Source organism: Ursus americanus, chromosome 17, assembly GCF_024610735.1.
Source record: "Ursus americanus isolate L20-20 chromosome 17, mUrsAme1.1.p, whole genome shotgun sequence".
NCBI lineage: Eukaryota > Metazoa > Chordata > Mammalia > Carnivora > Ursidae > Ursus > Ursus americanus.
This window is the reverse complement of record NC_142143.1, coordinates 56,350,087-56,363,934: the sequence shown is the minus strand read 5'-3', so window position 1 is coordinate 56,363,934 and position 13,848 is coordinate 56,350,087. Positions and strand designations below refer to the sequence as shown.

General features: G+C 47.5%; 1 protein-coding gene and 1 long non-coding RNA gene across 3 annotated transcripts; one reads left to right on the top strand and one right to left on the bottom strand.

Annotated features, from left to right (window-relative positions):
• Window positions 1-294: 294 nt before the first annotated feature.
• Window positions 295-9,213, bottom strand: LOC148108695 (uncharacterized). Its single transcript, XR_015727221.1, has 2 exons — window positions 7,965-9,213; window positions 295-7,635 (listed from the first exon to the last, which is right to left on the bottom strand). It is a non-coding gene; the product is annotated as an uncharacterized LOC148108695 (long non-coding RNA).
• Window positions 9,214-9,334: 121 nt separating this feature from the next.
• On the top strand, window positions 9,335-13,669 carry MYL6B (myosin light chain 6B). Of its 2 annotated transcripts, none has more exons than XM_045789895.2 (8): window positions 9,335-9,405; window positions 10,855-11,092; window positions 11,814-11,841; window positions 12,078-12,221; window positions 12,455-12,628; window positions 13,154-13,231; window positions 13,390-13,456; window positions 13,566-13,669. In XM_045789895.2, exons 2-7 carry the CDS (start codon window positions 10,901-10,903, stop codon window positions 13,416-13,418), a joined length of 645 nt encoding a protein of 214 aa, XP_045645851.1. In that variant the 5' UTR covers window positions 9,335-9,405; window positions 10,855-10,900; the 3' UTR covers window positions 13,419-13,456; window positions 13,566-13,669. The 2 variants fall into 2 exon arrangements, with proteins under 2 accessions (XP_045645851.1, XP_045645850.1); XM_045789894.2 differs by having other exon boundaries at window positions 9,384-9,405; window positions 13,390-13,427.
• Window positions 13,670-13,848: the final 179 nt, after the last annotated feature.

Genomic DNA, 13,848 nt, shown 5'->3' with positions numbered 1-13,848 from the left:
AAATCAACTAAAAATGGGTTAAACACTTGAACGTAAGACCCGAAACCACAAAACTAGAAAAAATACGCAATAAGCTCTTTGACATGGGTCTTGGCAATGACATTTTTTTGATGTGATACCCAAAGCAAAGGCAACAAAAGCACAAATCATCATTGACATCAAACTAAAAAGTTCCTGCGCCGCATACAAAACCAACAAAATGAAAAGGCAAACTACTGAGGGGGAGAAAATATTTGCAAATTATGTATCTGGTTAATATTTGAAATATACAAAGAACTCACACAACTCAATAGCAAAAAAAAAAAAAATTAAAAATGGGCAGATTTGAATAGACATTTTTCCAAAGACGACATACAGATGGTCACCAAGTCCCTGAAAAGATGTTCACCATCATGAATCATCAGGGAAATGCAAATTTAAACTACAACCATACATCACTCACACCTTTTAGAATGGCTATCATCACAAAGACAAGAAATAACAAGTGTTGGTGAGAACAGGAACCCTTGTACACTGTTGGCAGGATATAAACTGGTGCAAGAACTAGGGAAAACAGCATGGAAGGTCCTCAAAAAATTAAAAATAGAACTGCCGTGTGATCCAACAATTCCACTTCTGGGTATGTATCTAAAGGAAATCACTCTCTCAAAAAGACACCTGTACCCCCATATTCACTGTAGCATTATTTACAAAAGCCAAGACAGGGAAACAACCTAAGTGACCACAAAAGAATGGATGAAGAAATGTGGGGTGTGCACGTGTGTATACACACACATCGGAATATTATTCAGTCATAAAAAGAAGGAAATCTTACCATTTACAACAACATGGATGGACCTCAAGGGCATCATGCTAAGTGAAACAAGTCAAAGACAAATACCGTATAATCTCACGTACATGTGGAATCTAATAATAATACTAAAAAAAAGCTCATAGATACAGAGAACATATCGGTGATTGCAGAGGTGGGGGTTGGGGGAAATGGGTGAAGGGGGTCAAAAGATACAAGCTTCCAGCTATAAAATAAGACCTGGGACACGAAGTACAGCATCGTGACTATAGCTAATAAAACCATATTGTATATTTGGAAGCTGCTAAGACTAGAGATCTGAAAAGTACTCATCACAAGGGAAAAAAACTATGTAAGGTGATGGATGTTAGCTAAACTGGACTGTTTATGGTTTTGAGAGGTATACAAATACTGAAATATTACGTTGTATACCTGAAACTAATTTAATGTTCTATGTCAATGTTAATTTTTTTAAATATAAAAAGGAAAAACACAAGTTGAATTTTTTTTAAAAGCCTTTCGATTTATGAATCACGTCAGTTTAATTAGTGGTCACAACCTACTGTGGATGCAGCCACCAAGAGTGTTGGTTCCGCTGAGGATGGTCAAGGGACCTGTGTGAAGGAATTCCTTTTGAGTTTCTCAGTGACACTCATTCCCAGTCACAGTGATGAATGAAGGCAGTTCCCCACCTACCGTCTGCTGCCCATTCTGATCTCACGGGCTGTGCAGGGAAAGGACTCTTAAGCCGGTGAATCCGGAGGCCCTGCGCACCAGCATGGGCTCACGGTGCGTCTTAGTGGCAGGTGTCGCCATGTTCAAAAAGGCTTCAGGCCTACCACTCAGACATGCTCACTTTGAGCTCTGCTCCTTTTGGGGCCCTTCCTCGAATGGCAGCTAGAGAAGCTGTACTCCATCTGTTCTAACTACCACATGCAAGCAGAGTGAGGGGGAGGAAGAACAGATTACTGAAAACAGGGTCAGTGGACTAGGTGATTTCAGAACTGCCTTGGGAGGGGGGTGCTTTATGATCTTCTCTGGAAGAATATAAGCCTCAGGATGCTGTCCACCGGGAGGAGAGGAAAGCCTCAGTTCCACAAGGCGTTGTCAAAATTCACCTTATTAGCAAAAGCTGAATTTAAACTTCATGCCATCCATGAACTCAGCTCCTAATTTTTCAGTAACTCTTTTGTACTCACTGCTGGTCTTCTGCTGTCTGTTTCCTTCCCACCAACTGAACAGGATTCTCAAGCCTTGGTCATGAGCAAGAGGACACAGCTGCCCTCCCTCCCCTCTAACCGAGAAACTTAAGGAAGGAAAACCAAAAAAACACAGGGCAGAGGAACTTACATTTCTGAAGTCTCTTATCGAGTTATTTGATACTGGGCATGTGGCCCAAGGCCTGCTGGTCTAGCTGGCTTCAGTTAATACAAACAGGGAGCTTGCAACGTGTGGTTTTAAGAAGCACTCTTGACCTAGTTCATCACTTCAAGTAATTACATTTCCAAAAAACCAGAGGACATGGCACACATTCTCCCATCCAGAAGGGTCCCTAATCTTTCTCAACCTCTGCCAGTTCAGGATATATAAGGAAGGAGGTACTGATCTGTATGTTAAATTCAAGATGAGACACAATTCAGTACATTGTTGCACTTACATATACAAAGATGAAGAAATTAAGGGTCATTAATCACAAGAATTAAACAAACGTACATCTGTTATTTCTCAAACAGCTGGCCTTGGACACTAACACATACCAGATGCTGCCTATTCCAGAGAAAGGCAGATACCACCGCACACGTGTACACGGTCACTGATGTCTGCAAATACTACCCTCTTTTTTTGAAAGTTTTACTTATTTAGGTTCTCTACACCCCATGTGGAGCTCAAACTCACAACACTGAGATCAAGAGTCGCATGCTCTTCTGACTGAGCTCACCAGGCGCCCCACAAATACTACTCTCTTGAAATGTGGCTTTACTGGCCCGAAGTGCTGTAATTAACTGGGTGTGGCAATAGAGCTGTCTGCCTAACAGCCATTCCCCTCCCCCTATATACAGAATCCCAGAGCGTTCCTGGTGGCAGTGTGTGTGCCAGCCCCTGGGGATTCATCACGACCCTCTTCGCTAGATACTCTTTCCCAGCCTCCCCTGTAATTTGGGGTGGCTCTGTGTAGCCCCAGCTCTAGTCATAAGATGTAAAAGGAAGTCAGCTGGCGACCGGAGTGTCAACTGAAGAAAGCCCTCATTGCCTCCTTCCTTTCTGGTTGGGTCACTGTTGGAAGGATGTGATGCCTGGAGCTGCAGCAGCCTTCTTTAAGGCCATGAGGTGACTAACAATAAGGAGGAAAAGCTAGCATGATTAAGGAATACATATTTTATAAATTAGGGTCATGCAGCATATACATACAATGAAATATTATTCAGTCATTAAAAAAAGGGAAAACTCGCCATTTGCAACAATATGGATGGACCTCCGGGGCATTATGCTAAATGAAGTCAGAGAAAGGCAAATACGGTAAGACCTCACTTAACTGTAAAAACACACAAATAAAACACTGAGCTCACAGATTCATAAAACAGAATGGCTGTGGGGGCGAGGGGAGGGGAAGCTCTGATGGCAGGAGAAATGGGTAAAGAGCGTCAAAAGGAACAAACTTCCAGTTATAAAATGAGTTAAGTCCTGGAGATGTAATGTACACATGCATGGGCACGACAGTTAATAACACCGTACTGCATATTTGAAAGCTGCTGAGAGAGATCTTACAAGTTTTCATCATAAGAAAAAATTTTTTCGAACTATGTGTGGTAATGGACGTTAATTAAACTCAGTGTGATTATCTCACAATGTATACAAATATAGGATCATGTTACACACCTAAAACTAATGTTACATGTCAACTGTACATCAATAGAAAGAAAAAAAAAAGGACTAAAAATCTAGGATCAGGCAAATAGAGTGATTATATACACAAAACTGAACATAAGAAAGGTACAAAGAATAAAGGGGAACTAAGAGGGCAGCTGAGGGGCCTTATATTGCCTCTGCAAAACCTATGTTCACCTAACACTTCCACCCCACCCCACCCCACCCCTTAACATTCTTTACCTTTATTTACACAAAGCTTGCTCTGGCCTCCTCCAAAATCTGGCTCACCTCCCAAGAGACCTCATTCAGCTGGAGCACGCCGGAGGGGAGACTGCTCCTTTCCGTGCGCCCGATATTCTTACACTGGGAGGTGGGGTCCACATTCTCCTTGCACCCCAGTGCTGCTTCCCCACTGTTATTCTCAGAGCAGTAAAAATCTCAGCTCCTTTGGAATTGATGCTAATCTGATATACCGTCTCTACCTTCTCTCATCTCTGTCATTGACTAAATACACGGACACTCATTATTTACTGAAGGGTACGACACCTTGAATACTGCTGTCATCCTGGCGTCTTCAATGTATGTTGTAAGTTAGTCAGTAATTAACATCATAGTTCCTCGTTGTGGTGGACAATGTAGGTTTCCTCCCCAGTGTCCTTTCTACTCCTCCCCATTTGGACTGACTCCAATTCACCTCCAATGGCAGACAAACCCTGACTGGCCTGTCAGAGTAACACCATCCTCCTAGTCACAGGCACGGGAAAAACCCCACGCCTAAGGCAAATAGGGCACATTATTTCCCTAGTCATGGTGATTAAGTCAAGGGTTGATGGGCACTTTTCTAAGTCAGTCTAGTCAGAGTGAAGTTCAGCAACTGATTTCAATGGTGAAGAAAGCTCACTACACTGCGCCTGGCTGGCTCAGTAGAGCATAAGACTCCTGAGCTCAGGGTCATGAGTTCAAGCCCCATGCTGGGCACAGAGCTTACTTAAAAAAATAAATAAAATAAAATAAAAATAAAAATAATATATATATTTTAAATCTTAAAAAAATAAAAGTAAAAATAAAATATAATTAAATACTTCCAAATTAAGAAAGAAAAGCAAACTAAGCTCCCTCTCTTCCTCTTGTGGTCCCTGTGTAGCTAAGTGAGATATGGCTCCAGGAGAGAATCCAAGTAAAAGCTAACAAATGGAGGGCAGTAGCAAGAAAACTAAAAAATTCTTTTGCGATGTCATGAAATTTCTGCATCAAAATGAATTTGAATCCCACCCTACCTCTTGACTTTTCAATTACACAAGCCAATAAATCCTCTTTATTGGTTAGCCAGTTTTAGTCAGATTTTTGCTACTTACAATTGAAAAAGCCCTAAGGAACATTCTCAGATCCAATAACCTTCAGCTCCCTGTCCTTCCAACCATTCACTCCCATGGCCACTCAACCTAGTTCCTGTCTTCCTCTATATCCTTTGAAATTTTAATCTCAAATGCACTATTTTCTCCAACTACGAGATCTCCAACCACCTTACTTCTTCAACCTCGAGACCCAAGCCTGTTAGTCACTTTTTATGTTCTCTCAATCTAATAGGTCACTTTTATTTTCTTAAGTAAGCTCTACACCCAATGTGGGGCTTAAACTCATGACCCTGAGATCAAAGGTCTCATGCTCTATCCTCTGAGCCAGCCAGATGCCAGTAATAGGCCACTTGTATACTCATTCCTCTACGTTGCCTAGACCACAAACCCTCTTTGACTCAGACTCTCAGTCGCTTCCATGTTTATCCATCATCCCTACTCCACAAAACTCCAATCTATTACCATTCAAGTTGCCTCTCTGCTCTAGCTCAATCATCCAAGCAGCCGAGTACTGCTGCAAGGAGGAAATCACGACCTCGTGGACTGGCATCCTTATGAACTCGTGATCTCCCACTGCAACCACCCTCCGTGCTGCTCAGCAAGTTCATGCAGGGAGCACAGAGGAGGCACTCAGTAAGTGTCGAATGAGTATTTGTGAATGGGTCCCCAGTAAGCCGCCTCCCACTTTTCACAGCCCCTGTTTCAAACCCTCACTATTTTCTCAAGCTACCTCCTCCTCCTTCCTCTCTTAGCAAATCAATCACCTCATATTCTACTAAAAATACCTGGGAGCTCTCTTGATCTCCTGAATCCCCAGTCTATCTCCTTATCAATTTACTAGTGTCGGTGTCCATCCTTGACCCTTCCCTTTTATCCAGATAGCCACTCATTCTCCAGATATTTGATTGCCCAGAACATGCCAGGCACCGTACTCTGCTTGGCCCTAGAAAGAGTGTGTTGGTAGGGAGAGGAGGCAGAGACAGAAAAGAGAGTGGCAACAACCTGAGAAAAGGGAACACGACCCCTTTGAAGATCTGAAAGCCAAGAGGTGTGGCTGGTACAGAGGTGTGGCTGGTACAAGCAATCAGTGTTTGAAACTGCCAGGTTTTGTGGGCCACCTAAAGATTTAGTCTTTATCAAAACACATGGAAGGATTTTAGGTAGGGAGATGACATGATCAAATGCACATTTTGAAAAGATCACTCCTCTTATTAAACCTATAGTTACCTATGTTAGTTTGTTCTCTGTCCTTTCCATAGCTAAAAATATTTCAAATAGATTCCCAGGCCCTAACACAGACCTAGAGTCAGAATCTTTGGAGGCAGAGTCTGGAAGTCTGTTTACAAAGCTCCCAGGAGATTCTGAAGAACAGCGAAGTCTGAGAACCACTGTTTTAGAGCATTAAAAAAATGAAACCAATGTACTTACCATAAAACTTCTTTTTCTGCTTATATCTTGCATCTAGTGTGGGCTTATAAAAATGGGACTTGGGGCACCTGGGTGGCTCAGTCAGTTAAGCGTCTGCCTTCGGCTCAAGTCATGATCCCAGGGTTCTGGGATCGAGTCCCACATCAGCTACCAGCTCAGCAGGGAGCTGCTTCTCCCTCTACCCCTCCCCCCTCCTTGTGCACCCAGGCTCGCTCGCTTGCTCTCTCTCAAATAAAATCTTAAAAAAAAAAATGGAACTTGGAGAAGACTTTATAAACTACCCATGTATCATAAAACATCCTTATTCTCCTCCTTTCTATTATGGGTGGCCATGAATACCACTTCCTGGTCAAAATGCCAAAGGACTGAAGATATTTCTCCTAACAAATTCTCTATTTACTTAGGAAATAGTGTTCTCTCTTCCTAAACTATTAGGCATCTTAACACATTAGCTAGTGTTTAAAGAGCTAGTTAAGCTCTGTAGGGTGAACCCACAATTATAGTTAAGTTCTATAGGGTAAACCCACAATTATTCAAGTAACTGAAGATCTACAGTGCTGTGTAATTCCTAAAGTTGTTCTATTAGTTAGTTTGTTTTTTTTAAGAGAGAGAAAGTGCCTCGAATGCAGGGGGGAGGGGCAGAGGGACAGAGAGAACGTTAAGCAGGCCCCATGCCCAGAGTGGAGCTCACATGGGGCTCCATCTCACAACCCTGAGATCATGACCCGAATCGAAGTCAAGAGTCAGATGCTCAACTGACTGAGTCACCTAGGCGTCCCTGTTCTCTTAGGTTTTTAATGTGTCTTTTTCTTTTACTTTTAAAGACATGCCCTTTCTAATTATTTTATGTTGAGACTAATATTAGAATAAATATGCAATCCCTAAAAACATACAAGTCACATGCTATGCGGGGAGATAGCAGAGAGGCATTTGTCACAGAAAATCCACATACATGTTGTAGAAATCACCAATGCCCGGTTAAGATCATGCTCAGTACAGTTTGCATTATTTACGATTAAAAGACAAGAACAGGGGCGCCTGGGTGGCACAGCGGTTGAGCGTCTGCCTTCGGCTCAGGGCGTGATCCCGGCGATCTGGGATCGAGCCCCACGTCAGGCTCCTCCGCTATGAGCCTGCTTCTTCCTCTCCCACTCCCCCTGCTTGTGTTCCCTCTCTCGCCGGCTGTCTCTCTCTCTGTCGAATAAATAAATAAAATCTTTAAAAAAAAAAAAAAAAAGACAAGAACAGTACAAAAAATGAAGGACGTTCCTTCAATCTGTTTGCCAAGTTCGTTTTCTCTTTGCACTATTTCTTTATAAAGGAGATACAAATGCTGAAAAGTCAGATGATGCCATAACCGCTTCTACTTGACAAAGTGCCAAAAGAGGGCTACAGCTAGACCAAGGGGAAGAGGGAAAAAAATCAGACAAACCACATTTTCCAAATCAACTACTGCTGACATGATGAAAGACACAAGGCATTTGTGATACAGCTCCTCCCCAGCCTTGGAAGCGAACACCTACAAGAAATGTATTTCTTCTTGCTCCAGTTCTTCAGACTCAGTGATCCTTTATGGGTGTAGAACGGGGATATACCAACTACTTCCTATGTTGGGAAGAATAAAGGAAATTTAGTTCACAAACACTTATATCCTACTACTGCCAGGCCCATTCTATTTTACAAATATTAACACATCTCATCCTCCCAACAGCCTTATGAGCTAGGTACTATTATCCTTAGTTTATAGATGGGGGAACTGAGTGATAACTAAACTTGCTGCAGGTTACCAGCAAATACCTGGCAGAATCTGGGTTCTAATCTAAACAGAGTGGTGTGAGCCCATTCTCTTCAGCGGCCTTTGCTGCCTCTCTGAGATAATTTAGGCCCCTAAGCGGTAAGGGCTTGGCGGAGGCCTCTGGGGATAGTTGCTATCATCCTCCTCTCCATGATCACTGTTATTTCTGCATACGAGCCATTTCTACTCTTTCGAGCAGCTTGCCCCAAGCAGCAAACATCACTTACTGCCCGTAAAGTTTATTTATGCCTCACCCTCCTGACCTCGCGTGGGCTTTCCACTCTGAAATTCTGTCTGCACGCCTGGGCAGCCCCAGCCTCCAGCACCAGGGGCGCGGCCAGGGCATTTACTGAACCAGGGGCGGACCGGTCGGTTCCCTCCCAGCACAGGGGAGCCTCTGATAATGGTCTGGGGAAGGAGATGTCCAATGCCGGCAGAGGCGTCGCAGACTGAAAGGGCAGAGGGCCGAGCCCTCCATTCCAGGCGGACCCGTGAGGTCCCGGCCGCAGTATGGAGAACCTTCAACTGGGGAGAAACTGGGGCAGGTGAGTAGGCTTAACTCCAAATCTTAACATTTACTTCAACTACCAGCTCGTTAAAAAAAAAAAAAAAAAGTAAAAGAGAAGAAAAACTTTGGAGTTACTGTTCCAGGTGACACAGCACTCAGCGGCCTCTGCTCTTACTACCAAACCGCGAGAGCGTAAGCTAAGCCGACCGCACCACTCTCTCCCGGGCCTGGGTGCTTCCCACCACGCCTTCCATCCGGCCCGCGGCAGCTTCGGCCTTCCCCGTGGTTCGGCGTTCTGCCACCAGCCGACCCGGGAAAATACCCCAGCACACACTAAACGGGGAACTCACGGCTGGGCAAGGGAGCTATCCTGGGGGGCCCCCGCACGGTTTGAGGCTCAGGGGAGGGGACTGTAAATGAATCACTGCCTTTTAGTTCCGGGACACGAAGAGCGCCAAAACAGCCTGAGTCACCAACCACCGCCCCTGCCGGAAGCCACTGCCTGGAAGTCCTTTTCCAGCTTGAGAGCGGCGTTTCCCGTGAGCCCGCGGGCGCTCGAGGACTACGACTCCCGGCATGCTCCGAGGCCGCTCGGTTAACCCTTCGGGGCCTGCAGCCTCCTCTCAGCGCCCCGCCTCCGTCCTTACCTGGACGCCGCAGGGTGAGTTTTTGGGAGCTGGGGAGGGACTCTTTCCATTATTTAAGCTTGATTTAAGGGGTGCGTGCGTGCGTGCATGTGAGTGTGTGTGTATATGTGTGTGTGTGTGTGCGCGCGTGTGTGTGATGTATTCTGGGAGGGTGGAATGATTCTGATTTTTCTAAAATGGGACAATGTTCAGTAATGAGATTCAGACATATTTTTGCAAGTGGGAGACAGACCATCAACTCTGAACCCCAGGGTCCAAGTGGAATCACTACTATCTTCCTCAGGATGCTGCCTAAATCCTTTCCTTCCTTATCCCTGGAACAAAAGTAGCCAGCAATGCCTCCCCTCTCCCAACCACCTCTGACTTAGACCCTACCCTGGTGCCCCCAGCAAGGTTTGGGACCGGATGCCAGTGTCGGGTTTTTATTATTCTCTAGTTGGGGGTAAGTACCCGTGGAGCCCACAGAACCTCCCACATCCTTTTGGATTAGAAATTTTAGGATTTAGGCCCTTTGCCTCTCAGGGCCTGCCCTTCCCCTCAGGTGCCATCGCAGAGTGAGTCCCTGTAAGTTCAGCAGGCACCCCACCTTTGTCTGACTTGAATGACCATGGGCTTGTGGAAAAGGGTTCCTTCCTTGGAAGTATGGGTGGTGGGTGTTAAACCTGATCCTTGCCCCCACCCTCACCCTTAAGACAACACTGGGAACAGGAAACAATAGGGGCTGTCACACTCCTCTTTCTGTTACTATTCTTTATCTATATTGTGCACAATTCCAGTTCTGGGCTGGGAGGGAGGGGGACAGGGACTGTAAGATTTGGAGGGTCAGCTACCCCTGCTCCTCAACCATGGTCAGAGGGGAGTGGAGGAGCTGCTTTTTTTTTTCACCTTTCACTGCTCCCAGACCCCACTTTTTTTTTTTAAAGATTTTATTTTTAAGTAGTCTGCACACCCAGTGTGGGGCCCGAACCCACAACCCGGACAGATCAGAAGTCACATGTTTTACTGACTGAGCCAGCCAGGTGCCCCTCCCAGACCCCACTTTAACAATCCCAGTTCACAAGGCCCCCCTCTCTGCCTCAGCCTTCAAGAATCTAAAGCTGCTTAGAAAAAAGGGCTACTCTATGTCAGGAGGTTGAGGCCTGGAATGCCTGGATCCTCTTCTTTGCTTCACCCATGTCAGTGTCTGTCACTGGCAAGCATCCTATCCTTACCCCGGAGGTTAACTCCCTCGTTCTGGGCAGTCTCTGGCTTCCTTCCCCTGCCCCCAAAGGGGGCCATTGTTCTGGCCAGCATTTGAGGCCAAGTGAACAGAAGAGAGAAGACCTTGGGGCAGGAGTCCTGAACCATAGGAGTCCAAGGCAGGCCAGCATATCTCTCCTCTATCTCACCCTCCCCACCGCCAACTGGCTCCCTGCCCCTGCCCCCGCCCCTTGACATCCCAGACTCCCTGGCTATTTAAACAGAGATGGGTGCCCCCATCGGCACACTGTCCTTCGGCCACCGGACATCATGCCTCCCAAGAAGGATGTTCCTGTGAAGAAACCTGCGGGACCCTCTATTGCCAAGCCTGCTGCCAAACCAGCAGCAGCAGCAGCAGCAGCAGCGGCCCCTCCAGCCAAGACCAAGGCTGAGCCAGCTCCAGCTGCCCCTCCAGCCCCTCAGAAAACCCAGGAGCCCCCCATCGATCTCTCCAAAGTTGTGGTGAGTCCCGGGAAAGTGAGGAAAGAATTTGGAACGGATGATATGGGGTGGGAAACAGCCTAGGGGATTAGGGGATATCTAGAAGACAGGGAATCAGTGAGCACTGGACAGATATTAAAGATTCCTCTTAGTCCCCATTTGGAAGCATCCAGGCTTATGACTCTGCTGTTCTTTTTTGTTCTGTCCCTCTAAACTGTAACATGTGTGTGGGTATGTACACACATTCTCACTGACCCCCCTGCTGGAGGCAGGGACCCATGAGATGGGGAACATCTGGGTTCTGAGGACAGTTTCAAGGTGAAGAGAGGGAGCTGGTGCCTGTGCCTGGCTGACTGTTCAATTCTAAAAGCCACAGCTCTGAACCCCAGGAGGGAAGGCTGAAGAGGACAGACTTGTTAGACAATCACAGCTGGGGGCCAGGGGTAAATTTAGCCTTTGTTCAGCCCCCAATTATGTGAGGGATGCAGAGCTCAGGGCACTGGAGGGAGGGAAACAGGTGGCATGGGATTAACCCTGTTCCCAGGAAACCCTCCCCCCCACAATTCCTCCTCTTGGGATTCTCCCAAGGTCCAGAGCTGGGAATGGGACTGAGGTGGCTGGGCTCCCAGCCTGTTCTCTTTGGGCCCCTCCCCAGAAGTGGCTGCCAGTTGGTTGGGAGGAGTGCTGGAGAGAGATTGAATGAGACCTGTCATCCCTCCTCACCTGCTCTTTTCTTCCACAGATCGAGTTTAACAAGGACCAGCTGGAGGGTAAGGAGAAGCTGGTCCCTTAAGCCCCACCGTCTAGCCCCAAGCCCCTGGTCAGATCCTCTTTCTGTTCCCCTGACTCCAATCCCAAACTTGAAACCTTCCATGCTAGTGGTCTTTGTGTCCCCTGTTCTGCCCAGCTCTAGCACATAGCCTCTGAACCTCCTTTCTGTTAGGGGTGGGGGAGGGGTGGTGATGGGAACCCCTGGTCCCAACACCGACCTCTCCTTTTACTTCAGAGTTCAAGGAGGCCTTTGAGCTGTTTGATCGAGTAGGGGATGGCAAGATCCTGTACGGTCAGTGTGGGGACGTGATGAGGGCCCTGGGCCAGAACCCCACCAACGCCGAGGTGCTCAAGGTCCTGGGGAACCCCAAGAGTGATGGTGAGGGGGACACCTAGAACAATGCGGGTTTTCAGTGTGGTGGTAGAACTGAGGAGGAATGTTGGCAAGGTGACAAAGGATGCTGGGGTGGGTCTCAGGACTTAAAAAACTGTCAAACAAGGGGTAGAAAAACAAACTGAATGTTGAACATGATGAAAGCCTTCGTGGTAGGGATGGAAGCTGGGTCCAAGGTGACACTACAGTGACCTCTCCCTCCCCTTTCCAACCTCTAGAGCTGAAGTCCCGGCGTGTGGACTTTGAGACCTTCCTGCCCATGCTCCAGGCCGTAGCCAAAAACCGGGACCAAGGCTCATATGAGGACTACCTGGAGGGGCTTCGGGTGTTTGACAAAGAGGGGAACGGCAAAGTCATGGGAGCAGAGCTCAGACATGTCCTCACCACCCTGGGTGAGGCAGGGGACCAGAACTCCCGTGGGTTGGAGTGGAGGGGGTGGACCAAGGTTAGCCAAGTCGGCAGAGCCAGGGAAGGATTATCGGCCTATAGGTCATGGGCAGGAGACTGAGAAGGTCAGAGCCAAGGGGGCAGAACCTGAAGGGCTTCTTCCTGCAGGAGGTGAAGTGAGGGTAGATGCAGATGCCCCCCAAAGAACAGAGGAAAGGGAATGAGATGGAAACCCTGATTTTCTGCTGTGGAAGAGATGCTTGTGCTCTGTGATCTGGTAGCTCCTTAACCCTGTGGAGTTCACTTTCTTTCTGTCAGAGCTTTCGCCAGGTGCTAATGCAGGTGAAATGGAAAGCAAGATGCAGGGACACATTTGAGATGTTACCATTACAAGGAGAGGATTCCTTTGGGGTTCTGTTGCTATGAACAAGTTTCCGAGGGTGGGAGAAGAGAAGGTACCACCCTGAAGAGAAAGGCCTGGTTGGGGTGGGAGGGAGGGCAGGGACTAAAATGCTATGTCTGGGGCTCAGGAGAGAGGATGACTGAAGAGGAGGTGGAGACTGTTCTGGCAGGACACGAGGACAGCAATGGCTGCATCAACTATGAAGGTGAGGGGCTTGAGGAGCAGAAGGCACAGGGGAGGAGGGGAGGCAGAAGTCTCACGGTATGGGTATGTGGGTGGGGACACCCGGGGGCCTGGATTGGCTAAAATCAGATGGATGATCCAAGGGCCTGCTTCTGAAGCCATGTTGCCTCCTCTCTGCAGCCTTCCTGAAGCACATCCTAAGCGTCTGAGCTCTACAGGTAGGGCTCCCCACACCCCACCTGGACAGGCAAGTTTCCTTTCCTTCCCTCAGCCTGGGCAGAAAAGCAGGGCAGTGCGTTTTCATGTCCTGCTGCGCGCGAGCGACAGGCCTTGGCAACTTTCATCTTTTTCCACAGATGCGGTGGGGTCGGACACTACCCCCCCTTCCCCGGCTGGCGGAAGCACGTTCCTGCCACTAGGAGGCCACCTATTGTTTCAAAATAAAGAGACGTTTCCTCTCTAGGCGTCCGACTGTTGCTTTCTTCAGAGGTGGGGGACGGAAGGGTGGGCTCTCCTCTCCCCAGTCCGATAGCCTTCGATCTTCCTGCTGCACAGAGGAGCGGATTCCCTGCGCCCCGCACAACCCGCTCCTGCGCTTTCGTTTCCCGGGTAGGGCTATGCTAGAGGAAGAAGCAGCGG